This window comes from Mus pahari, chromosome 5 (genome assembly GCF_900095145.1).
Source record: "Mus pahari chromosome 5, PAHARI_EIJ_v1.1, whole genome shotgun sequence".
In the NCBI taxonomy this organism is placed as follows: domain Eukaryota; kingdom Metazoa; phylum Chordata; class Mammalia; order Rodentia; family Muridae; genus Mus; species Mus pahari.
The window spans coordinates 151,912,514-151,936,676 of record NC_034594.1 but is presented as its reverse complement, the minus strand read 5'-3'; the positions used below and the strand labels follow the sequence as shown (position 1 = coordinate 151,936,676).

Below are 24,163 nucleotides of genomic sequence, written 5' to 3'. Positions count from 1 at the left end.
ACCTCTGCTCGCTCCAGTCAACCCCTCTGGTTGGCTCTGCTCGCTCCGACCCAAAGATTTATTTATTATTATACATAAGTACACTGTAGCTGTCTTCAGACACACCAGAAGAGGGCGTCAGATCTCATTATAGGTGGTTGTGGGATTTGAAGTAGGTACCTTTGGAAGAATAGTCAGTGCTCTTACCCACCAAGCCATCTCACCAGCCCATGTTACTAAAATTTTATTGAGCGAGTTTATGTAAGGTATTTCCTTAGGTCTGTAAAACTAAATGCATACAATAAAAATCTGTCATCTGGCTGAGGATGAATGTAGCTTTAGTGATTTACCTAACATGTATCAAAGCCCTGGGTTCAATCCCCAGCACCAAATTAAGCACATAGTGTAGAACTGTAATCCCAGCACTTGAGTCCAAGAACCAAGTTCAAAGTCCTCCTCAGCTGCATAGCAGAAACTAGCTGATATTTGAGACTTTGCTATCCCACCACCCCTCCCCTTCAAAAATGTGTCATAAGTATATTCTCTTTGGTGTTTATGGCCTAGGCTGAATGAAGAATTTGTGACAGGTGAATCAGTCTATTTAGATTGTGGTGTCTTTAACAAACATAGACATTAACATGAATTGTTCTAAGAACATTAGGGTTCTCATTAAAAAAAAAAATGTGTCTAGAATTTTGGGCAGGGTTTTTGGTTATTGTTTATTTTTTGTTTTCCAAGTCAGGGTTTCTCTTTCATAGTACTGGCTGTCCTGGAACTGCATGCAGAACAGACTTGCCCAGGCCTACTTTTTTAAGTGTTGTATTCCACTAAAATATTTAGATAGTTGCTATTAATAAGGATGTTCATAGTGTTATCTTTATTAACCATTTCTGCAATATTGAGCTGTCTCAAATAGAAATCGTGGAGAGATACCAGCATAAACCATAGAGTGAAGTAGATTCAGTTTGAAATCTCAACCTCTAAACATGGTTTGTGTTCTTCTAAGCTAAGCGTGAAATTAATGCTACGTTTTTTTTTCACCTACTCATTGGATGTTGAGAATTGAGTTAATTTAGGGAGACCTGTTAGACCTACCAAAAGGGAGAAGTGGGAGTTAAGAGGGGCCCTTGAGCTAGGGCCAAACATGTAGAAGGAAGTGCTAACAGCCTAATGTCAAGGAATTAAAACAAGAACGAAAGAAGTAGGACCAGCCATTTCTGTAAAGACACTGACCATGGCCTTATCTGTGTGGCTTACAGGCACGGGAGATGCTGTAGTGGAAGCATTTTCAGAATTCAGTCGCTTAGACCCTGTTCAAAGAGCTGAAGCTTCTTTTGGTGTGTCGTCAGTCTGCGAAGGGTAAGCCTATGGGAAGAGAGGAGAAGGTTGGAGATACACATAGCTTGTTCGTTAGGAATGTACTGCTGAGGCTGGGCATGGTGATACACACCTTAATCCTAGCACTCAGGAAACAAAGACAGGCAGATCTCTATGGTTTCAGGGCCAGCTTGGTCTGCAGAGCGTGTTTAGGACAGCTAGGGCTCTATTACACGGAGAAACCCTTCCTCAAAGGAAAAACAGTGAATAAGAAGAACAGTGTACACTGCTCTTCCAGAGGATCCAGATTCAATTCTAAGAACCTACACTGGGCATCTCAAAACCGCCAATAATGCAGCTCCAGGGGATCTGATGCCTCTGGCCTCCTCGGATCACATACACACACATATTTAAAATAAATTGGTTTGGGAGAGGCCACCATTTCCAAGCACTTGCTGTTCTTTCATAGTTCCCAGGTTCTATTCCTAGCATCCATATATATGAGATGCTTCACAGCTGTCTATAAACTCCAGTGTCAAGACATTGAGTTCAGGACCTAGTCATTTATCTAAAATGATAGTGTATGCCACCAGTTCTGGGCCTCGTTGCTTCCATCAGACTAGCCAGTCACTGAGTTCCAGGTTTAATGAGACACTGTCTCAAAAAATAATGTAGAATTCATAGACCTCTGTATCATAAAACAAAAGACCCAAACATGATTTTGATAGTCATTCAAAAATATGCTTAAGAAGTGCCCACAAAGCCAAGGTGATGTCCATCAGTGCTTGCTGGCTGAAGCACGGTCTAGTTTAGGTATGGTGACTCACAGAGGCTGAGAGAGGAATGTGAGTTCCAGGTCAATCTGGGTTATTATAGGGAGACTGTTTCCAGCATTGAAGAGAACCCCCAGGCTAGCAGATTGGTTCTAGTTCCTAATTATACTCAAGTGTAAGGTTATATTAAAGTAAATACTAACACACTGCTTCTGTTATAGAATCAGCTGTCCTAATCAATCAGTATGATCACTGGAGCCATTCATCACCTTTGTTTCATTCAACACTTTGATTAACACTGTTGTGGAGGATAAACAGTGATAACTTTAATGCTTTGAGGCTCTATGATCAATTTAATAAAACTAGCCCACATAGAATTTTAATTTGTAAGGCACAGAATAGCTCATTACCTTATGAGTGAGCAATGGATCTGATATTAAAAACTACCCACAAAACTTGGATGATCATTTGTCAGCTCAGTCAAACATTTTCTGCTGAAGATAAAAATGTAATAACTGGAATCTTCCAGTACTTCAACAAAACTAGGAAAAAATAAAGGATTTTCCTGGGGTTTTTGTTGTTGTTCCTTATTTTGTAATTTTTCATTTTAATAAAAAATGTTTCAGGAGCTTTGATGGACAGTTGCAACTATCAAGAAGCAAGTGATTATTCATATTAGAAAAGTTAGTTTCAATGAAAATCTAGATGAATGTCAATATTTGGCAAGCTAGTTTCTTTTTTCTTAGTTTTTTTTGTTGTTGTTGTTTGTTTCCTCTGTGTAGCCTAGCTGTCCTGGATCTCACTCTGTAGACCAGGCTGGCCTCAAATTCACAGAGATCTGCCTGCCTCTGCCTCCCTCTGTCAGCACCTGGACAAGCTGGTTATTGGGCAAGTTGTGAAGATTTAGTTGTTGGGTATTAGTCATCGGTACTATAGATACTGTTATCTAGATAATCTCCACATACGTAGAAATCTCTGCAGATGTTTCAGAGACTGCTTTCTTGGGAATATAGTGTTTGTCCTATACTTTAGTTGGGACTTGGAGAAAAGCCCAAGTGATGGATAACTGCCGGAGTATTCCACAGCTTATCATTGTTTATTCTGAGTCATTTATCTTAATATTTCCAGTTAGTACTAAAGTGCTGGTGCTGAGCCTACCAAGTCGTAGGAAGTACTGGACACTTGACAGACTTACCTGAAAACCAAAGACGGGGTTGTAAAATGCCTGACGTGTAATTTATATACTTACAGACACTTAAACATCATTTTACTTGTACTTTTAAGGCCACAACATCATTTTTTTTACAGAAGAGTAAACTAGAGGAAAGTAGGAGAAAAAATGCAGCAGTGTTTGTAACTCTTGTAAATTTTGTAAAACTTAAAATGCTCTTTGATAGTGGGTTCTGAATTCTAGTTTTTATAACAAAGTAGCAAGTAAGAAGAAGGTGGGACAGGTGGAGTCTCATTCACTAAAGTGTCCATTTCTGTTTCTCAAGGGAAATCTCCACTTCAAAATCCAAGACGTCAGTTCTGGATGGAATAGTGTCTATTGAGAGCCGAACCTCCATACTTACAGCAGACTACAAAGAGTGTATGTATCATTTAGGGTTGTGGATCAGTACTTTAAAGAGTATTATTATTAGATTTTTCTTTTTTTCTTTTTTTTTTTTTTTAAAGATTTATTTATTATATGTAAGTATACTGTAGCTGTCTTCAGACACTCCAGAAGGAGTCAGATCTCATTACGGATGGTTATGAGCCATGTGGTTGCTGGGATTTGAACTCAGGACCTTCGGAAGAGCAGTCAGAGCTCTTAACCGCTGAGCCATCTCTCCAGCCCCTATTAGATTTTTCTTTTCTCAATTCTTCTCTGGCCAGCTTCCATGGAGTAAAAGCTTTTTTTGGTTTTTGGAGACTGGGTTTCTCTGTGTAGCCCTGGCTGTCCTGGAACTCACTCTGTAAACCAGGCTGGCCCCCAACTCAGAAATCCGCCTGTCTCTGCCTCCCAAGTGCTGGGTGGGATTAAAGGCGTGTGCCACCACGCCCGGCTGAGTAAAAGCATTTTAAGGATATTAACTATCAAAAGAAACTCTTTTGGTTTTGGTTTTGGTTTTTTTAGTACAGATTAAAGTTTATTCAGGGAATGGGAAAGGAAGTTAAAAGGGTAGTAGAGGCAGAAGGACAGAGAGTAGAGAAGTAGAGGCCTTCTATGAGCACCATGAGCACGTTGGACTGGGAGGGGACAGAGCAGGAGCAAGACAGGAAGAGGAACAAGAGTGAGAACAAAGAAAATCCTAGGAACAGGGACCTTGGTGAGTTTTATGAACATACTTCCTTTAGAACATGAAAGAGTAGCAAATAAAGCCGGGCGTGGTGGCGCACGCCTTTAATCCCAGCACTCGGGAAGCAGAGAGAGGCAGGCGGATTTCTGAGTTTGAGGCCAGCCTGGTCTACAGAGTGAGTTCCAGGACAGCCAGGGCTACACAGAGAAACCCTGTCTCGAAAAACCAAAAAAAAAAAAAAAAAGAGTAGCAAATAAATTACCTGTTCATAGCAGTTTATTCAGGGAAATCAAATATATTATATAAATCAAGTTTTTAATATAACCACTTTGTTTTATACAAATATGAGAATGGTATTTTTATTCTATAGGTTCACAGACAGATAGAAGGAAAAGACATGGAATGTCTACTCCAAATACATCACTTAATCTTCTTAGCACTGTACTTTGATGGCGTTTTCTAGATCTAGAGCCCATGCCACCACTATTACACCTTTTGCCCTGTCACAGTGTGAGTGGCATCTGGGGCAAGCTTGTGCATTTTATCTCAAGATTGAGAATTTGATATACAGGAGCTGGGGAGATGGCTCATGCTCACTGTTAAGAGCAATGACTGCTCTCCCAGAGGTCCTGAGTTCCGTTCCCAGCAACCACATGGTGGTTCACAACCATCTGTCATAGAATCCGATGCCCTCTTCTGGTATGTCTGAAGACAGTGTACTCATATACATAAAATAAATAAATCTAAAGACAGACAGACAATGAGCACTGTGTAAATTCTAAGCCATCCTGGTCTACATGACAACTCTAGTACAGCCAGGACTACTACATATAGAGACTGTCTCAAAAACAAATAGGAACAACAAAAAGAAAATAAAATGGAGTGTATATTCTTGTAAAATAATCTAGGGAAGATTCTCAACATGTGAAGTAAAGCCTAGGTTACTAATTTTTGGCTCTGTTGTTACCGATTTGCACTGTCTTGGGTCTGTTGTGCTTTGGGAAGAGGAGATAGTAGCTGACTACAAGATGCACAGGTCTGAATGGGACTGCTGTGGTGTTGTGAGTCAGGTCTGCACTTCATTGTCTGTTGTTCCTGTTCCTGGGTATATTTTGTCTGATACACACTATCTTCCTGTAAAGTGTGTGTAGTAGGGCTTGGCAGGCACTCTAGAGCTTATGCTATCTGCTATTGTAACTATCATGACATCATCAGTATATTTAATTTAAAAAAAAAAACAAAACTTGACCTTCTGTCCCTTAGTATTATAGCCTGTCATTGAATAAGTATATTCTATGCTGTACTACTTTTTGGTAAACATTTAATCACAATATTTTTGTCAGGTATTGTTTTATTATTTCATTGGTGGGTGTTGTGTTTCTCTTTGTCCGACCTAGCTTAGAAAGTCAGAGACCGCCCAGTCTTGTAACACTTTGTTTCTTCCAGTAAAGATTAATGTGCTTTAGGTATCGAGGGGGGGACAGTGGGTTATGGTGGCAAACACGGGTGAAAATCATCTCTCATTGAATTAATATTTACAGTTAGGAGTATGAGCCCATTAAAAAGTATAGGGGTATTTAATCAGACAAAACATAGATGTCTTTTTCCCTCTTGAGGTAATCATGTTTTGTGTCATTCATAAATGCCAAGCCTCATATTGACATAAAACTTAGACAAGAGACATGAAAGGGGTTTCCTTTTTAATTGGGCCATAAAATTATGACATATCTGAGAAAACATCTATACCTATTTGGATGATTGCTACCAAAAGAAAAATGCCCATCCATTTTATAGACAACTGCAAAGTCCAGGTTGCAGATCTCTTGTAGAGTTCTACTAATGAAGGTAGCTAGTTTTTTAGGAGTCTGGAGTCCCCTTAGAGTAGTTACCATTATGGTAAACTTTGACAATAATGGCAAGAATTGTATTCCAATTCAGAAAAGCCAAGTGGTTCAAGTATGAAGTTTTTTTTCCATGTTTGCCTTTGTGGGAAGTGTACACATAGTTTCAACTGATATTAAACAGTTGAAACTATACAGAGTAAGAACCACAGAGAGACCTTCCTCCTTGAGATATTACAAACCTTCTGGTAGTTTATTAAGATAAAACTTAGGTCTAGGTAATTCTTTGCTTTTTGAGTTGTCTGAATCTAGCTTTTTGTTTGGAATGCTTAAGAAGTTACTCTGGTTTTGTTTGTTTGTCTGGTTTTCCAGCTGTGGCCAACACGATTGCAGATGTTGAAAGCTCTGGGTCCACCAGCTCCAAGTGCCCTGTTACCGCTGAACGCAGCCTCGGCCAAAAACTAACATTAAACTTAAAAGAAGATGAAATAGAAGCTCATGTACCAAAAGAGAACGTTGGCTTACCAGAAGAAAGACCTCGAATTTCTGCTGGTCCTTCTGATACTCAAGAAATTCATGTAAAAATATTACTTTTTTAATGCTTTATAAGTTTTAGCATAGTTGGGCTTTAAAGATGATCATTTAAACTTAATCTGCTCATTTGACAACATTTTTAAGATCTCAAAAAATAAGTATAAACATTTTGTGGCATATAAAAAAGAACACAACTTTAAGAGATTAGTTTTTATGTAAAATCAAAAGATTATATTAAAGCACAGTTAATATATTAATTAATATATATTAGCAGTTTTGTTGTTGTTGCTCGTTTGCTTTAAAATGGAAGGGATTTTTGTTTTGCTTTTTAATTACTTGAGACATATTAACTGCTTGAGACATTTATACGTCATTTGTGAATGAAGTGAATATAGTAAGCAGGATCTCCCTGCATGTCTGTGGGAGAGAGACACTAGAAAAAGAATTCTTTTAGTACTTGATAGGACTTTCTGCTTTTCTACAGTCTTATCAAATCCCTTTCACTAGTAAGGGAAATTTGAGTAAATGGAGTTAGGAATAACTCTAATAACTCTTCTAACTCATAAAAAATCAAATTGTATGGATTTGGGGAGTTTATTAGTTCATAAATTCATCCACGTTCATCTTTTTAAGATTCTCCCCCTGAAATAAATGGCACCAAATTTCCTATTTCTAAAGTTTGGAGTCTACACATCCATGGGAGTAGGTAATGGGACTCCTCATTTCTAGGTTGGGTCCAGTCTGCCAGCTCACTATTTGGGGAGTGGGAAAATGTCTTTGTCTAGGTGGGTGATAATGTCTACCTTCTTGGTCAGGAGATCTCTCTGTTACTCTCTACCTCCTCCTTTTTCTCCCCTTCCCTTACCAAAAGGTAAATGCAAGGACCATTCCTTCTTCCACCAAACCCTTGCAAGAGAGGTACTGAACTTGAAAGCCTTAGGAATTTCATGATTTATGCAGCCCCAGCAAAGGGAAGAAGATTGAGTCTAGCCCAAGGGAGCTTATGTAGGTGAATTGTTCTTCAACCTTATGGGGATCATGCTGTTTAGAAAGTGTGGATAGTTAGGTAATTTGGGGATTATTGTTTGGGGTTATTTCCTTTTCTCTAAGTTTTTTCTTGGTAAAAGAAATGTCTTTAATTTTCTTAGAATTGTTAGCATAATGATTTTCAAGATTTTGTTAATGCTGTCTTTTTAGCTAAGAAAATGTGGGATTTCTAATTTAATTCCATCTGTAATCTCAATCTCTTTTTTTCTGTGTAGTTATTTTGATTGAGGTTTCATTTCTTAAATGGATGTTTCATGACATATGCCATAAGTCAAGTGTAGTTTATATTTTAAAATGGACACACAAAGAGTAAGATATCGTTGAAATTCTGTGTGCTTTAGAACAAATTGTACTTTATAATTCATTAACTAGTTTCTTTACCTTTAATTCATTTTAGCTAATTGGATGTGAAAAACTTGAAGTTCAGAATTCAGAAGAGGAGGCCAAGAGTCTTTCATTTAATGAGTTGTATCCCTTAGGGGCACATAAGCTTCAGTATAATCTCGGTACTATTGAGCAGCAGTTTTGTGACTTGCCTGATGATAAAGACTCTGCTGAATGTGATGTTGCTGAAGTAGACGGGGAACTTTTTGTGGCCCAGAGCAACTTTACCTTGATTTTAGAAGGTGAAGAAGGAGAAATTGAGGCAAGTGACTCTGCAGTACCTAATGTGTTACCAAAAGCGACCAACATAGCAACCAAGGAAAAACCTGTGTGCCACGTGGAACCCCATAATCAGGAACATGTTACAGATGTGCCATCTGCTGTGACTGGTGACCAAGAATCCCACAAGGTAGAGACTTTACCGCATGTGCCTGAGCCGGTTAAAGTGGCAACTGCAGAAAATCTGTTGGATGTAATTAAAGACACCAGAAGTAAGGAAGCAACTCTCCTGACAGCAGGTGGTGAGGCTGTTGATGAGGACAAAGCAGCAATAGTCCCAAAGGCTGCTCATTCCTCCAGGCTAACAAACTCTACACTGAAGAAGGTTAAGGAAACACATGCAGAGACTGTAAATACCAGCCAGTGTGATGACATGGTTTCTTCTAGAACTCTTACAAGAAGGCAGCATGCCCTAAGCCTGAATGTCACATCAGAACAAGAGCCTTCAGCAGTTGCTACTCCTAAGAAGAAAACTAGAAAAATAAAAGAAACTCCTAAGTCTTCTGAAAGTATCTGTTCTGACTTAAAAGTAGCACCTGAGAACCAACTGACAGCTCAGAGTCCTCTCCCTCCTAGGAGAGGAAAGAAGAAGGAAGTTAGCCAAGGCACACTAGCAAGCTCTGTGCCAGAGCCTCAGGGTACACGGGAAAAACGGAGGCTGAGAACACAGCCACCCGAGCCAGCAGCTGAAGAAACACCTTCTAGAACAAAATTCAAGCTTTCATCTGTTAGAAAGGGAACCCCTAGAAGACTTAAGAAATCTGTAGAAAATGGGCAAAGTGCAGAAATTGTAAATGATCTCAAAGGTAGTGAAGCAACAAGTCATGACAGGACTGTCACCGAGCTGAGGAATGCCAATTTAGAAGATACTCAGAATATGGAGTATAAACAAGATGAACACAGTGACCAGCAGCAACTGCCTCTAAAACGAAAGAGGGTCAGAGAGAGAGAAGTTAGTGTGTCAAGTGTGACACAAGAGCCAAAGCTTGACACATCCCAGTTGCCTCTTGAGACAGGGCTCGATGTACCTGCCACCCCTAGGAAACGTGGTAGACTCAGGAGGGTAGTTCCCTTAGAAGCTGATGGTGCCACAGCTGGTAAGGAACAGACAAGTCCCCAGAAGAAAGACGTTCCGGTTGTCCGGAGATCTGCACGGAACACCCCAGTTAGAAATGTGAGTACTTTAGAAAAATCCATTTTAGTGCCAAATAAGGAAGCTGCTCTAGTGGTGACATCTAAGAGGAAACCTACAAAGAAGCCTGCAGAGGAAAGCTCAAAAGGCCCATCAGCAGCAGTCTCAGACTTGGCGGATGGAGCAGCCCACCCAGAGTCCACTGACCGAGAAGAAGGACTGCTTGCCACTGCTGCCCTCACGCCGTCTGCCTGGGTCACAAGGACTAGGTCTAGAAGGACCATGTTGTTGACGGACATTTCTGAACCCAAAACTGAGCCTTTATTTTCTCCTCCTTCAGTGAAGGTTCCAAAGAAAAAAACAAAAGGTATTTAGTTTTATTCAATTTTATCTTTCTTAGAATGCAGAGCCTAAAATTTTGAGGGGTTTTTTTTAGTTAATTATTTGAGTTGAAGCACTAAATATTTTCCTTAAAGAAAAATTGTGATTAAAAGACAGAACACCCAAAAACCCAACCACCAGATGACCTAAAGGTTTGTTTCCCAGTTGATGTTCAAATTGAAGGTTATCCAGATGCTCTATGGCTTTGTGTCCACAGCCCATTTGACACAGGTTCTATCTTATTCTCTTTCCTCTCTGTCTTTATATCTAAGTAACCTCATTTCGTTTCCCTTTAAATAGAACTTTTTGTTGTATTTTTAAAAAAAGTCTTCTGAGCCAAACAGTGCTTGAAGTTTAAGAAACCACATTCTTGTTTGGAATAGTATAACAAACACCTTAGTTACTCTTTGTCATTTTCTATATAGCTGTTTTTCTGTTAAAAAAAATACATCTGTTACAGAAAATTAGATAACATGCTCTAATCCATGGATTGTCTTAAAGAATAAATAGAATAAGCCAAGCATAGTGTAAACCTGTAGTCCCAGTGTTGAGGCAGCAAGGCCACCTTGGACTGTATGGCAAGACTCTGTATTAAACCACATGCTATAGTCTATGAATATACTTATTTCATGATCATTTTCAGAAACTCATCGTAGAGGTATATGTTAGAGCAGGTTCACTAGCCTCTGGAAGCCAAAGATCAGCCATTGATGTCTTCAAGGGAACCTGGAATGCAGCATTTGGCTGAATTGGCTGTCAGCAGACCCTCCAGATTCTGCTCTTTTTTGCCTCCCAGCACTGAGAATGTAGGCACTTAGGACGATGTCCAGCATTTTACATGACTGCAGGGACCTCCTCCTGCCTACACAGCAGGCATTTTATCCACAGTCCTCTCTCCACATTTCCTGCTCCCAGATACTCATAGTCTTCAAAGCTCTAAAGCATATATGAGATTGTAATTTGGTCACTTGTGACATTTCATGTCACTAATACTCCTCTGGAGCTTGAGCATCGTCCTGTGGGATATGTTCATGGTTTAAGGATTCCCGTGTTAGAGTAGGCACCTTTTATTAGGTAGCTGGGGGTACTGGGGATATTTGAGAGTCAGGGTCTCATTTTGAAGTTGACCATAGTGGAGTCATTTGACCACAGAAAGTAGCTAGTGCTGCAGACTAGAGCTACCCCACCCCTTCTTCCCAGAGATCTGTTTTCCAGCCCTGGATTTGTCTTGTGATTTTTAACTTTTTAATCCTAAATAATACTGTTCATTGAAATGTTTTTCTGAAGTTTGCAGAGAGAGATGAGGCATTGTCTTACAGTTAGTAAAACTTTGTGTCTGCCCTAAAAGAGGCATGTGAAAGAAACCATGACTAGGCCAAACATTTTAAACACGATAAATTCTTAAATTCCTTTTTGTTTTTTGTTTTGTGACAGGGTTTCACTTTGTAACTTTGACTGCCCTAGAACTAGCTCTGTAGACCAGGCTGGCCTCAAACTCACAGAGATTTGCCTGCCTCTGCCTCCCAGGTGCTAGGATTACAGGCATGTGCCACCACCGCCAGCCAGCTAAATTCTTCTTAGTCCTAAAAGTAACTGGAGACTGAGGTGCTCTGGGGAAACCAAAGATGATGTTGCTCCAGGTAGCCTAGAGAATTGTGACTATAGATTCGTATTGTTAACAGTAGGAAGGGTGCCTTGCCATCAGAGGCCTGCTGTCTAATTCCTACTTCTCATAAGCTGGTAGTGAATTGCCTCATGCTGCTGATGTTCTTCTCTTGTTAAGAGCCATGGCTTTTATGGGCTAGGGAGATGGCTCAGTCAGTAAAGCACTTGACTCTTGAACCTTGAAGACCTGAGATTGGATCCCCACAATCCATGTAAAAAACTGGCATGATACACAGCCCAACAATGGGGGATGGAAGGGAGAGGCAGATGCTTGTGAGCCAAGTAGCCTGGCCTGTGTAAAATTCCAGTGTATGATCTGCATCAACTAGCTGGGTGTGGTGGCGCACGCCTTTAATCCCAGCACTTGGGAGGCAGAGGCAGGCAGATTTCTGAGTTTGAGGCCAGCCTGGTCTACAGAGTGAGTTCCAGGACAGCCAGGGCTATACAGAGAAACCCTGTCTTGGAAACCAAAAGTTGGAAGACACCTGGGGACCAGCCCTGAAGGCTGTCCTCTGACCTCCATAGACAGACTCCTGCATCTACACAAAAGAGCACACACAAAGGCTCAGACAAGTTTGGGGTTGGAGTTTGTTTTTGTTGGGAGTTTTTTTTTACCTCCATAGACAGACTCCTGCATCTACACAAAAGAGCACACACAAAGGCTCAGACAAGTTTGGGGTTGGAGTTTGTTTTTGTTGGGAGTTTTTTTTTACCTCCATAGACAGACTCCTGCATCTACACAAAAGAGCACACACAAAGGCTCAGACAAGTTTGGGGTTGGAGTTTGTTTTTGTTGGGAGTTTTTTTTTACCTCCATAGACAGACTCCTGCATCTACACAAAAGAGCACACACAAAGGCTCAGACAAGTTTGGGGTTGGAGTTTGTTTTTGTTGGGAGTTTTTTTTTTTGGTGAGTAATGGTGGTATTTTGCTTTGTTTTATTTGAGAGAGAATCAGGCCAGCTAAGCCCCAAACTTACCATTTTCTTACCCCTACCTCCTGCTGAAACTCTAGGTTTGGGCCTTCATGGCCCAGCAAAAGTCATACTAGACGTCTGACATTGGTCAGCTGTCTATTTGTGTGTCTGTCTCTCTGTGTCTCAGTGATGTGCATATCATACAGAACTTGTTTATAAAGCACTTGCTATATGCATGGGATTGTTCTGATCTTTACTGAGAAAATTTTCATCTGTATCCTACTTTTGAATTAGCTGACTCACGGGTAGTGAGTTCAGAGTCCGGCGTGTAATCTCTGCACTGCTTCTGTCATCACAGTACCATTGCTATGGTGGTACTATTTAAAAGGCTAAAAGGAGAGTCTACATGCTACATCTCTTTTTTATTACTTACTTTCCAACCCTCTCATTGCCCCTCCCATGATCCTTCCCTGTCCCCCTTTCCTCTGAGCTGGTGCCCCCCCCCACCCTGGCACTTTAGTTATTTTTAAAATGTCTTCATTTGCATGTAGTAATTGTATAGACCTGGTTTCACATTTGTATGTATGTACATCACATTTTGATGACATTCAGCTCTCCTCCCTTACCCTTTCATCCCCTTCCTCTTGGCTGTTCCCTCCATTTCTTGTACTTATTTTTTTACTTTTACTTTGTATGGTTAGTTAGGGAGTGGTTAACTAGTCATCTGTGTTATTTATATATATAACCTACTATTTTTCAGCTTTAACTTTGATAAACTTTCCCACCCACCCCACCCCCATTAGAATGAGTAACTCATAATGAAGTAGCTAGAAAGAGTTTTGTTTTGATTTTTGGTGTTTGGAGACATGGTTTCCCTTTTAATAGCCCTGGCTATCCTGGAGCTCCATCTGTAGACCTTGAACTCACAGAGCTCTGCCTGCCTCCACCTCCCTCGTGCTGGGAATAAAGGTGTCTGTCACCACCATCCAGCCTTAGAATGAGGTTTTAAAGCTGGAGTCTCTTCTTTGCAAGTGAAATTGCTCTTGCAAATAAAATTCATAGTGTAAAGAAAACCTCATCGAGAAATGGAGACTCGCAGGCCATATGGATTCATCCAGCTCCTAAGAGGAACTAAGGGTCAACCTAATGAGCAATAGCTGCCTGGAGTCCCATTGTTATGATGTGATAGCTTTTACTTTGAAGCCTTAACTATTATGACAGTGAATGAGAAGGGGGTGTTTTGTAATCACTTCTGTATCCTGTTGTGGATAGTATATGTATATGCTGTGTTGTCCTTGTTGGATGTTTTTGTCTTTCTAATGCACACCATTTCTTCCAGGATTTGCTGCTGTATTTTGATTGCCTTTTGTTTTGTAAAACAGACATAGTTACAGGTCGATGTTTTGTTTGTTTCCCGCTTGTCTTTAGCTGAGAACATGGAGGCCGCGGCCCAGCTGAAAGAATTGGTGTCAGATTTATCTTCTCAGTTTGTTGTTTCCCCTCCTGCCTTGAGAACCAGGCAGAAAAGTATATCCAATACTTCCAAACTTCTAGGTGCACTGGTAAGGAAGGCATGAAAACCCCCTCTGTGGTTATTGGGTTATTTGTTTGTTTGTGTGGAGACTGTATATCCCTGGACTGTCTGAAAGGCATGATCTTGCCTTCTGAGAGCTGAGATTAAAAGGATTTTTAAGTGATTTTTTTTTCCTAAGTAAATTTGTTTTTAAAGTAAATTTATTTAAAGATGCACGTGGAGCCGGGCGGTGGTGGCACATGCCTTTAATCCCAGCACTTGGGAGGCAGAGGCAGGCGGATTTCTGAGTTCGAGGCCAACCTGGTCTACAGAGTGAGTTCCAGGACAGCCATGGCTACACAGAGAAACCCTGTCTCGAGAAAAAAAAAAAAAAAGATAGCTCAGCAGTTAATTGTACTAGCTGTTCTTGCAGAAGACTCAGGTTCAGTTCCCAGCTCACAACCTATAGCTCCAGTTTCTGGGTGATCTAGCCTCTTCTAACCTTCTGGGGTGCCGGGCATGCATGTGGTAATACTCATACACATGAAATAAAAAGAATAAATATATTTTAGCAAGGTAACTTATATTTATATCAAAAGCCCAATCAGCAGCAGCGTGCCAGGCATGGGGACATTCCCCCTGAATCACAGAATTCAAGGCAGAGATAGGCTCTCCTGAGTTCAGTTCCAGCCTCCTCTATGTGCTTAGTCCTCAGCCAGCCAGGAATGCATAGTGAGACCATCTCAAAAACAAACAAACAAACAAACCAATAATAACAAACATGGCCCTTAAAATTATCTGGGTGTTTAGTTGAAGGGACAACCAATCTAATTAGTATGCTGAGTACAGTCATCTCTGCCCAAGTGCCTCTGTTGATCAGGGATGGAGGGGACAGCTGCAGGGATTCAAATGAAACATGGCAGGGTGGTGGCTACAAGTAGCCATGTGTAGGCTTTAAGTAGTTTCTGTGGAAAGCATTCTAGGAAAGAAGAAAGCCACCTTTGGTGACCCAATGCCTACAAGATGGAGAGAGCCTGGCCTCAGAGCTGAAGACATGTTAGGAGGGAGGGTGATAGAAGTGTGCAGAATGAGTGCTGACAAAACAAGGTTGGGCCAGTGTGGGCTAAGGAGAGAGAACCATTCTAGTCTGGACCATTAAGTTTCTGTCAAACAGCCAGAGGGCTCTGTGTAGGACCTAGTGGGGTTAGCAATGCTTGACTCCTTGTCTGAGCAGGGTACTTTTACAAGCGATCCTTTAAATGTTTAATTACAGCTGGGTGGTAGTGGTACATGCCTTTAATCCTCAAACTCAGGAAACAGGAGGAGGAGGTGGATCTCTGAGTTTGAGGTCAATCTGGTCTACAAAATGAATTCCAGGGCTACAGAGAGACAGAAATAGAGAAACCCTGTCAAGAAAAATCAAAGTCTTAATTGCTTAAGCAATTTATTTATATTTTTAAATTTCTAATCCATAGGAGAGTGACCCTAAACCACTAGAGATCATAGAACAAAAACCAAAAAGAAGCAGGACTGTGAAGACAAGAGCAGTGAGCAGGTAAGCAGCACCGGCCCATCCTCTGTTCACCCCCTGGAGCCGAGAGGGGTTGCCAGAAAGGGTGAGACCACCTCTCAAGCAAGCCTAGCCTTGACACTGTAGAGCTCAGCACTTGAAGGCAGCATGCCCCTAGAGTGAGGACACAGTCTATTGTCCACTTGGCGTGGTTGGAGGAGAAGATAGTTTGCCTCTTCATATAAAGCCCCACAGCTGTCTCACTACTTAGCAGCATTATTGCATGTGTGGTAAACATGTCCATTTGTGTAGCAGGATTCATAGGCTGTGCTTAGACATGGCTGACTAATGAAAGTACAAATTCCTTCAACGTGATACAGTTAACACCGCTCATTTTTACACTGCCTTTGTATATGTTCATGACACAGACTCGCCACTTGCTACTGTTTATAAATTTGTGGGTCTGCTGGCTCTCATCCCGTGAGTTGGCTATAGGTATGTGGGCCATCCTTGTAACTGCAGAATTTTAGGCATATCTGTGGCTAAGTATGCCCACCAGCACACATGGGGACGGGGTGGGTGTTGAAGCCTTAACTCTGCCTGTAGGTCCACTCTCCACGTCTCTGTGAGAGTGAAGTACTTGACCAGACAGCAAATTGTGCCCATTCCTACTTGACTGTATCTTTCTTTCAGAAACATGGGAAAAGGAAGTTCTTGGTCACCTCCCCCTGTAGAAATTAAGCTGGTTTCTCCCTTGGCGAGTCCAGTGGATGAAATAAAGACCAGCAAGCCAAGAAAAACTGCAGAAACAGCAGGAAAAACTCTTGGAAGGGGCAGAAAGAAGCCATCTTCTTTTCCAAAGCAAATTTTACGCAGGAAAATGCTGTAATTTTTAGCCCAAGATTTTAAAACGCACCTGTTTGTAAAAGTCATCAGTATTTGTGTGGATTATTAAAGTCACCCAATTTGGATGGAAATACTTTATATAAATTGTACAATTTTGTAAGCAAGTAAATAAGTAACTCCATATGGAGTGCAGTTCTTCTAGTCCAGGCGTTTTATAATACTTCATACGTTTATATAAATGTAAATATGACTTATCATTGGGATGTTAAATAAACTAATGTAAAGTACACTGTGTGTCTGGTAGATTTTTGAGAGGAGCTTTCTGTTTGAGTTGTAGTTTTATATGCTACTGGACATTTGTTCATATCCTTTCTTTACAGTTAAGATACTAGAACTGTCTTAAAATGAGGGCGATCAACTATTGATTATTTTTAACATTGCTGTTTTATAATGTATGCACTTTGATGCTGTTCCTCAGATCTCTAATTATTACATGTACTCATTGGGCTTTGCCTGATACTGTGTTGAATTTGAATTGTCGGCATGTGATTTTGCCTTTTTGTAGTTTTACAAATGTTGTGTAATCTACCTCAAATGAGTAATTTTCCAGTACTGCATCGGTTTCCTATGCTAGCAGTTCTGTTCAGTAACTTAAGGACTATCTTGTCTCTCAATTCAGAGACTTAATTATCCAGGTTAGATTGACCGATTTCACTGCTTCCTAGCAACCTCATGGAAGGATTGGAGAAAGAAATGTAAAACGGTGCACCGGCGTGTGCCTGCTGTTGAGAAGAGAAGCCGACAAGGTTTAAACTTCCCGTGCTGTGAAAGAGCTTGCGACTGAGTCACAGAAGCCTCTCTAGTATTCAGGTTTTAAACTGGTAACTGCCACAGAACCTCGGGCACAGGTTACAGAGAATGGAAGAGTGTGAGCAGATGTGGGGAAAGAGGGAAGGAGTGCTCTTTTCTTCAGGGTGTGTACCGATGGTAATGGCCTTCATCAATAAATAAGTGTTGTCAAATAATTTATGACAGGTAATTGATAGTGTGTAATGAATGGACGCTTAATAATTGATACCTAAAAGCAGACTTTGTCAGCTAAGCTTTGGATGTTTTCGTGAGCAGTGTGCTTTGTGTGTTATTTTTCTACCGAATAGCATCATGGATAATGAGAAAATGGGGAGAATGCCTGTGCCGAGATCGGACAGTGTGAAAGTGGCCGTCCGGGTGCGGCCGTTCAGCCAGGTCAGTCCATGCTCATTGCCTTGCTGACAATTACTGCCTGATTTTATTAATTTTTTAATAATAGTTTCTGAATTTGTATTTAAGCTGCTTGTCATTTATGAAATATTAAACTTATTTAAATGGATTTGTCAAATGAGTAACAAAAGATCTGAGCATAATTTAGTAAACATTTAATTTCATTCCTTGGTACAAGTAGCACAATAAAAAAACTGACAAGAGAAATAACTGTCAAGTTAATAATTATTTAAACCAGTGCAGTTTGGTGTATTGAGATGTGCGGTATGTTTTTACCACGTTTGGGTCTGGGGCAGATGTCAGTTGGTAAGTGCTTGCCAACATGCAGGAATCCCTGGGGTAGCTCACCAGCACTCTATAAATAAGGCACAGAGATGTGTGGAATCCCAGCCTGAGGTGAGGCAGCCTACTAGAAGCTCAGTTATTATCCTTGGCTAGGTTGTACATTCAAGGCCAGCTTGCACTACATGAAACACCAAAATATGTTTATCTTAAAAGTAGATCTTAAGCCAGCCTGGTCTATAGAGTGAGTTCCAGGACAGCCAGGGCTACACAGAGAAACCCTCTCTCGAAAAACCAAAAAAAAGAAAGTAGGTCTTGCCACATGTGGACACACATCGGTGATCCCAACATAGAATGCTAAGGTAGCAGAATCACGTTCCTGACCAGACTTCAGTCACATAATGAGAACGAGCCAGGGTGCACTTACATGTTAGTTTTATGGAAACACTTGCTCATGCGCAAGGCTGCCTCCTCACCTTGGCTGTGCCCCATCTACCTAGCATACATGGGCACACTCTGCATACCACTCAAGTCAGAAGAACTGGACCTGAGCTCTTCCACAGGTTCCAGAGTGGATGCTGTTCTGTACGGAGCTTGCCACAGAATAGAAAGCTGTGCTGTGTGTTCCCAGCAGAACCTGCTTTTTCCCTTTCCATTATAGCAGGCTTGTCTTTGTCCACTGACCAGTGAAGTTTTGTTACTATATGACTGCCAAAAAGTGCTAGTTCTAAAGAGAAGTATCCAGGCAGCTGGAGAGGGTGCAGTGTGTAAGAGCACTGGCTATTGCAGAAGAGTTGGGTTCTGTTCTCTTCTTGCCTGAGAGCCCAGTTCATGCATCTGCAAGTGGCAGCTAACTTCACTATCACCCCTGGTAGGAGGTACAGAGAGCTCCTGGAACAGGCAATGTCCCAGTGCGAGACTATTGCAATGCCATGTAGCTCGTTTTCATCAGCTCTGTGGTGGGCCCAGGCATCATACTAGGTGTGGAAGGAGAAGCTTTCGATCATGTGAGAGTTCTGCAAACTACATCTTTGCCATACAGGAAATGAGAAGTTTGTGCTTTGTACCTTGCAACCCCTGTGCAAGCACACTTTGCTCAAGTTCTCTCACAGGCATGAGAAGGGTAGCCACTACAGTCTTGGAGGTCAAGGGTCCCAATTGCCCCCTCATCAGTACTGCCTTTACAACATATTTTGAAATCTTCCCTTTCATGCCTTTCCTAGTATATCTACTCCCAGAATGTCCTCAGGGAGCAAGGATATTAGTACAAAATGGAGGTGCTGCCTAATTTTGGGCACACCAACACTTGTGTTACTCTGATGGTCTTACCCCTACCTTCACCAGTTACTTTACGTGTCCCTAGAAAGCGGCTTTAGTTGCTGTGGGTCTATGTACATTCAGCATTTGAATCCAGTAGAGCAATGGACTTGTCTTCATTGGCCCAGTGAGTTCCTTGGGAGGACTCTGTGGCCCACTCAATCTGAGACATAATCTTGGCTCCACCTCTTAAAACATTCCTATTTGGGATTCCATTGACGACCTGTTCTAAGCCCCACAAGAAACGCCATCCCCTCTGGAGCAGCAGAGGGGAAAGGTGAGAATATGCTTTGGGCTTATTTTCCTTCTGCTTAGCCTACCAAGATCACCTTGGGTTATCATTTTCCTGGAGTTCAGGAATGGACCACACCACACCATTCCTGTTTCTACCCAAGTGCCACCCATCCATGCCAACGCCATCCCCATCCACATCATAAACCGGACTTGGTTCCTATTTCAGCACCACGACGAAACACCATGACCAAGGCAACTCTAAAAGGAAGCATTTAATTTGGGAACTCAGGATTCCAGTGGGTAGTAGAGGCCATGTCCGTCATGGGAGGGAGTATGGCAGTGGGTAGGCAGGCCTGGAACTGGGGCAATAGCTGAGTGCTTACACGTTGAGACAAGAACCACAAGGCAGAGAAAGCCAACTGGGATGACAGGACTTTTGAAACCTCAAAGTCCACCCCAAGCGGCATACTTCCTAACCCCAAACAGTTCAATCAACTGGGGCCCAAGCATTCAAGCAGTGGGTAAAAGGGGCTGTGCAAAGCCTGGTGACGTGTTTTGTCCCTAGAACCCACAGTAGAAGGAGAAAAACGATTCCTAAAAGTTATCCTCTTATCTACACACACACACCATGGCAAACACACACATGCCACATATATATATCATACATACATACACACACACACATATACACATCACACATATGCATCATACACTCATAGTAGAATGAAATATAAAAATGGCTTTCCTAGGTCCTTGAAATGCCTGGGCACAAGTGGCTTCTATCCATGCACAGTTCCCACAGAGTACACAGGACTTCTTGAGCTACCTGCTCTGGCACAGCCCTCTCATCTGTCCATGCCTCTCATGGCCAGAGTGGACCGAGTTCCTTGGATCTGTTAGGCAGTCTGGATGCTGTTCCTCAGGCCAGATGATGGGTGACATTACTCCTCTCTCAGCTCCATTTCTTCTCACAGAAGCACCACTCCCATATCCCAGGGCATGCACACCTGAGATGAGACTCTCAGGAACACTTGTTTAAGAGAGTTTGATAAATGTCTAGGAGTGCTGCTACAAAGTCCTGATCTCTAACATGACATTCTACTCCTTGTTCATAGTCACAGAAGAGCAAGAATCAGGGAGGTGTAGGCAGGGATCTCAGCTCTCGTGTCCTTCAATTCCAAGCTCCTCCCATATTCCCTTCCAGGGTTCTAATACCCACATCCTGCTGCATCGATGAGGTGGTGGCTCCACCTGATCCCTCTCCCGTTGTCACCCACTGCATGAAGCTGGACATGGTTTTTCCTTGGCAGCCCAGCCTTCCATTTCCCTAGCATTGTGCGTGTTGTAAGTCTTCTGGTTATTTAGCTCTTTTTCCCATAGCCATTGGCCATTGGTGGTCATCCAGCCCACAGCAACAACCCCACTACACTGGCAAGGCACTCCTTGCCCCTTTGTCAGTGGTACAAGTAGCATTTGGCAAACAGCTCAAAAACCTGCAATGCCTTTGGAGTATATGTGTACTCATTAGGAGGGTCACAGCACCTACCATACAGGGCACGCTTCCCACACAGAATTATATATCCAACGTATGTGGCCTCTTACTCTGGCTTCTCTCGACCACTTCCTCAGTTTTCTGGTTGGCTTGCCAATTGTTCCAAAAAAAAAAAAAAATCCACTCCCAATAAATGAGGTGCCATGAGACAAAAGGACGTGGTAGAGACTGGGGTTGCACAGAGTGAGCCCTCCTAGCAGAAGCTAGGCCTGGGCAGATCCTACAACTCATGTCAAAGAAGGGTGCTTATAAATCATTCTTTCTCACTGCCTATACTGTGATGAGACTCTGTGACCAAGTTAACTGAAAAAGAAAAGCATTGCTTATAGTTTCATAACTGGAAGCTTACTTAACAGTTTCAGAGGGTTCAGTCCATGACCATCATGACAAGGAACATGGCAACAGGCGAACAGGCATGTGTCTTGAGCAGTAGCTGAGCGCTGACATCTTACTGGCAAGCTAGAAGCAGAGAAGCAGAAACTGAGTTTGGAGTGGGAATGGTCTCATTGGAGGAGGTGTGTCATTGGGGACATATCAAAAGCCCATGGCATACCCAGTGTGTGTGTGTGTGTGTGTGTGTGTGTGTGTGTGTGTGTGTGTGTGTGTGTGTGTTGCCATGGACCAGGCTCACTGGGCCTTCCTCAATCCATGTGAATCAAGGTCTCAGACAGATGGGTATAGAGTTGGCTAGTGACAAACAGATATGACACAAGAGAGAGTGTGTTGAGTCTGAATGTATTGTCACAAAGAGAACACCAGTCTTATACAGAAAACAAAGGGGTAGGATGTCACAGCAGGCAAAGTACATTGAAGTTATCTGACACAAAACAGAGGAATGACTTCAAAGGGACTTACAGGAACCAGGTAATATTTACAGTAAAGATAAAACAGCTCTGCCTAGGGTCAGCTAATGACAGGTAAGGATTTCATACCCTAGTCAGAATTTGTGCTACTCCTTTGAGCCTTGTGAGAGCTAGCACCAGGGGGTTCTGCTCTAGCAGACCTTCTCATGAATAATGCAATACCACAACCCCCCTATTTCCTAGGCCTTGGTAAATTCTTGCATGAGTGTAACTTGGCTGTTTTTTTAAGTATATGTAGGGAATCTCCATTTGTTAGAAGAATTCACCAACTTGCTTCTAATATGCATTGTAGTTTGCAATACCTGGCTGTGATGAAGATTCTAAGTATACTTTGCTAAGCTTGCCCTGAGATTTCTAACTCTTATCCAGTAAAATACTGTAAAAAAAGCATGCAAGGCCCTCCACAATATTGCAGGGACAAATCTGGGGCATGGGAATGCCAAGGTTCCAGGAGGCTGAGTTTCCTTGAAACTCTTTACCTCAGGACTGCTTCCAGGTTTCCAAACCTGTAATTCGAGTCACTACTGGAGTGGATGTAGCAGTGTATGTGTCTTATTTTGAAACTTCTATTCCGACCCCTAGTGACGCACCTCTTCCAACAAGTCCACACCTAATCTTTCCTATACAGTTCCACCAACTGGAAAACAAAAATTCAAATATAAGCCTATGGGGGCCCTTCTCACTCAAACCACTACAAGTGGTCAGGACAAGTGACTTCATCCAGCAAGAATGCACTATGATTCTGAATTTATAACTTGACTATAGAGAGAAAAGAACTCTGGAAGCCAATGTGTGATCTCCATGCATTCCCGAAGCATCACCCTCCGAGACCCAAAGAACGAAGAGCGTGTGAAGACCTTTACCTTTGACCTGACATATTGGTCTCACGATGGATTTCAAAAGGATGAAGATGGTGTCCTTATTCCATCTGATCCAACTAGTAAATTCGCAGGCCAGGTAAGTTGCTTGGAAATGTCAGTGGTAGATTTTGTACATTGTGTTTCCTTGTCTAACGTGACATTAGACGCTTCAGTGTTGTCCGTGCCAGAGCAGAGAGATGAGTCGGTTGCTGAAACTCTTGCTGCCTGAGCAGGAGGAGGACCTGCAGTTGGGATACTCAGAAGCCATGTGAGTGCCAAGCCTTGATCCTTGGCTTACGGTGCTTTTGAGAAGCAAGAGCTAGTAGGAGAGACTCTGGGTACTAGCATGTCCTTGAAGGAAATGTGGGAACCCCTCTTCTCTCTCACCATGCTTTCTAGCAATCAGAAAATGGCTAAGTCTCTGTCCTTCGCTTCTGCCCTGGAACATTGTATTATCTCGGAACTACAGCGATGGGGTTAATTGAACATGAGTTGAAATCACAATCCCAAGCCAGTTTTCCCCTTTGTGAACTGATTGTCTCGGGTAGTTTAACAATGAAAAGCTGGCTAAGGCAATGAAGCTCAGTGAAGGGAGACCTTTCCTCTGTTTGGTCATAGAGTGATGAGTGGCAAGAAACTTGAAATGTAACTAAGAGATGTACCAGATTTTCTTTAGCTTGCAGATGATGCCCAAAATATGTCCCAGTAGAAGATTACACCACTAAAATTTTTATAAAATGACTCTATTCCCTACCTAAGACTTGACTTAACAACATTTTGTGTTATTTGAAATTTTCAATTTATTGATGACAAAGGCTGGTGAGATGGAACTTCCACCATGCCTGACGACCTGAATTCCATCCCTGGGACCAACATGGTAGAAGGAGAAAAACAACTCCCACAAATTGCCTCTGAATTCCACACATGCACACACAAATTCGCACATGAACACAAAATAAATAAATTAAAATGTAATCTAAAATTTTTTTTTAACTGAGAACAACAAAAATCTCTAAATTTCCAGTAGTGTTAAGTAAAATGGACAGCAAAATTGCTAAACTTGGCAATCACTCCTGAGGTTAACCGAGTTGCTTGGAAATGACTGTAGACTGAGCTAGACAGAGGATGCTCAGTGGGTAGCAGAGAAGCTGAGCTTGGACCCCAGCATCTGTGTTAAATAGCTCACAGTTCCCTGTAACTCCAGCTCCAGGCTGGCCAGCACCTGCACACAGACACACACACACACAGACACACACACACACACACACAAAACCCACTTTTAAAAAGCTGCAGATAGTGCCTTTAATCCCAGCACTTGGGAGGCAGAGGCAGGTGGATTTCTGAGTTCAAGGCCAGCCTGGTCTACAAAGTGAGTTTCAGGACAGCCAGGGCTATA

General features: G+C 42.0%; 2 protein-coding genes across 2 annotated transcripts in view; both read left to right on the top strand.

The window, feature by feature from the left end:
* Nucleotides 1–17,866, top strand: part of Ahctf1 (AT-hook containing transcription factor 1) — a 62,826-nt gene extending 44,960 nt beyond the window's left edge. The window contains exons 29-35 of the mRNA XM_029538708.1: nt 1,239–1,338; nt 3,566–3,660; nt 6,565–6,770; nt 8,171–9,935; nt 13,959–14,092; nt 15,519–15,598; nt 16,247–17,866. Of these exons, the coding sequence (XP_029394568.1) occupies nt 1,239–1,338; nt 3,566–3,660; nt 6,565–6,770; nt 8,171–9,935; nt 13,959–14,092; nt 15,519–15,598; nt 16,247–16,442 (2,576 nt within the window). The 3' untranslated portion in view covers nt 16,443–17,866. The remainder of the gene's footprint in view (nt 1–1,238; nt 1,339–3,565; nt 3,661–6,564; nt 6,771–8,170; nt 9,936–13,958; nt 14,093–15,518; nt 15,599–16,246) is intronic.
* LOC110321491 (kinesin-like protein KIF28P) overlaps nt 17,560–24,163 on the top strand; it is a 48,966-nt gene continuing 42,362 nt past the window's right edge. The window contains exons 1-2 of the mRNA XM_029538486.1: nt 17,560–17,644; nt 22,673–22,864. Coding sequence (XP_029394346.1) covers nt 17,561–17,644; nt 22,673–22,864 — 276 coding nt within the window. The 5' untranslated portion in view covers nt 17,560. The remainder of the gene's footprint in view (nt 17,645–22,672; nt 22,865–24,163) is intronic.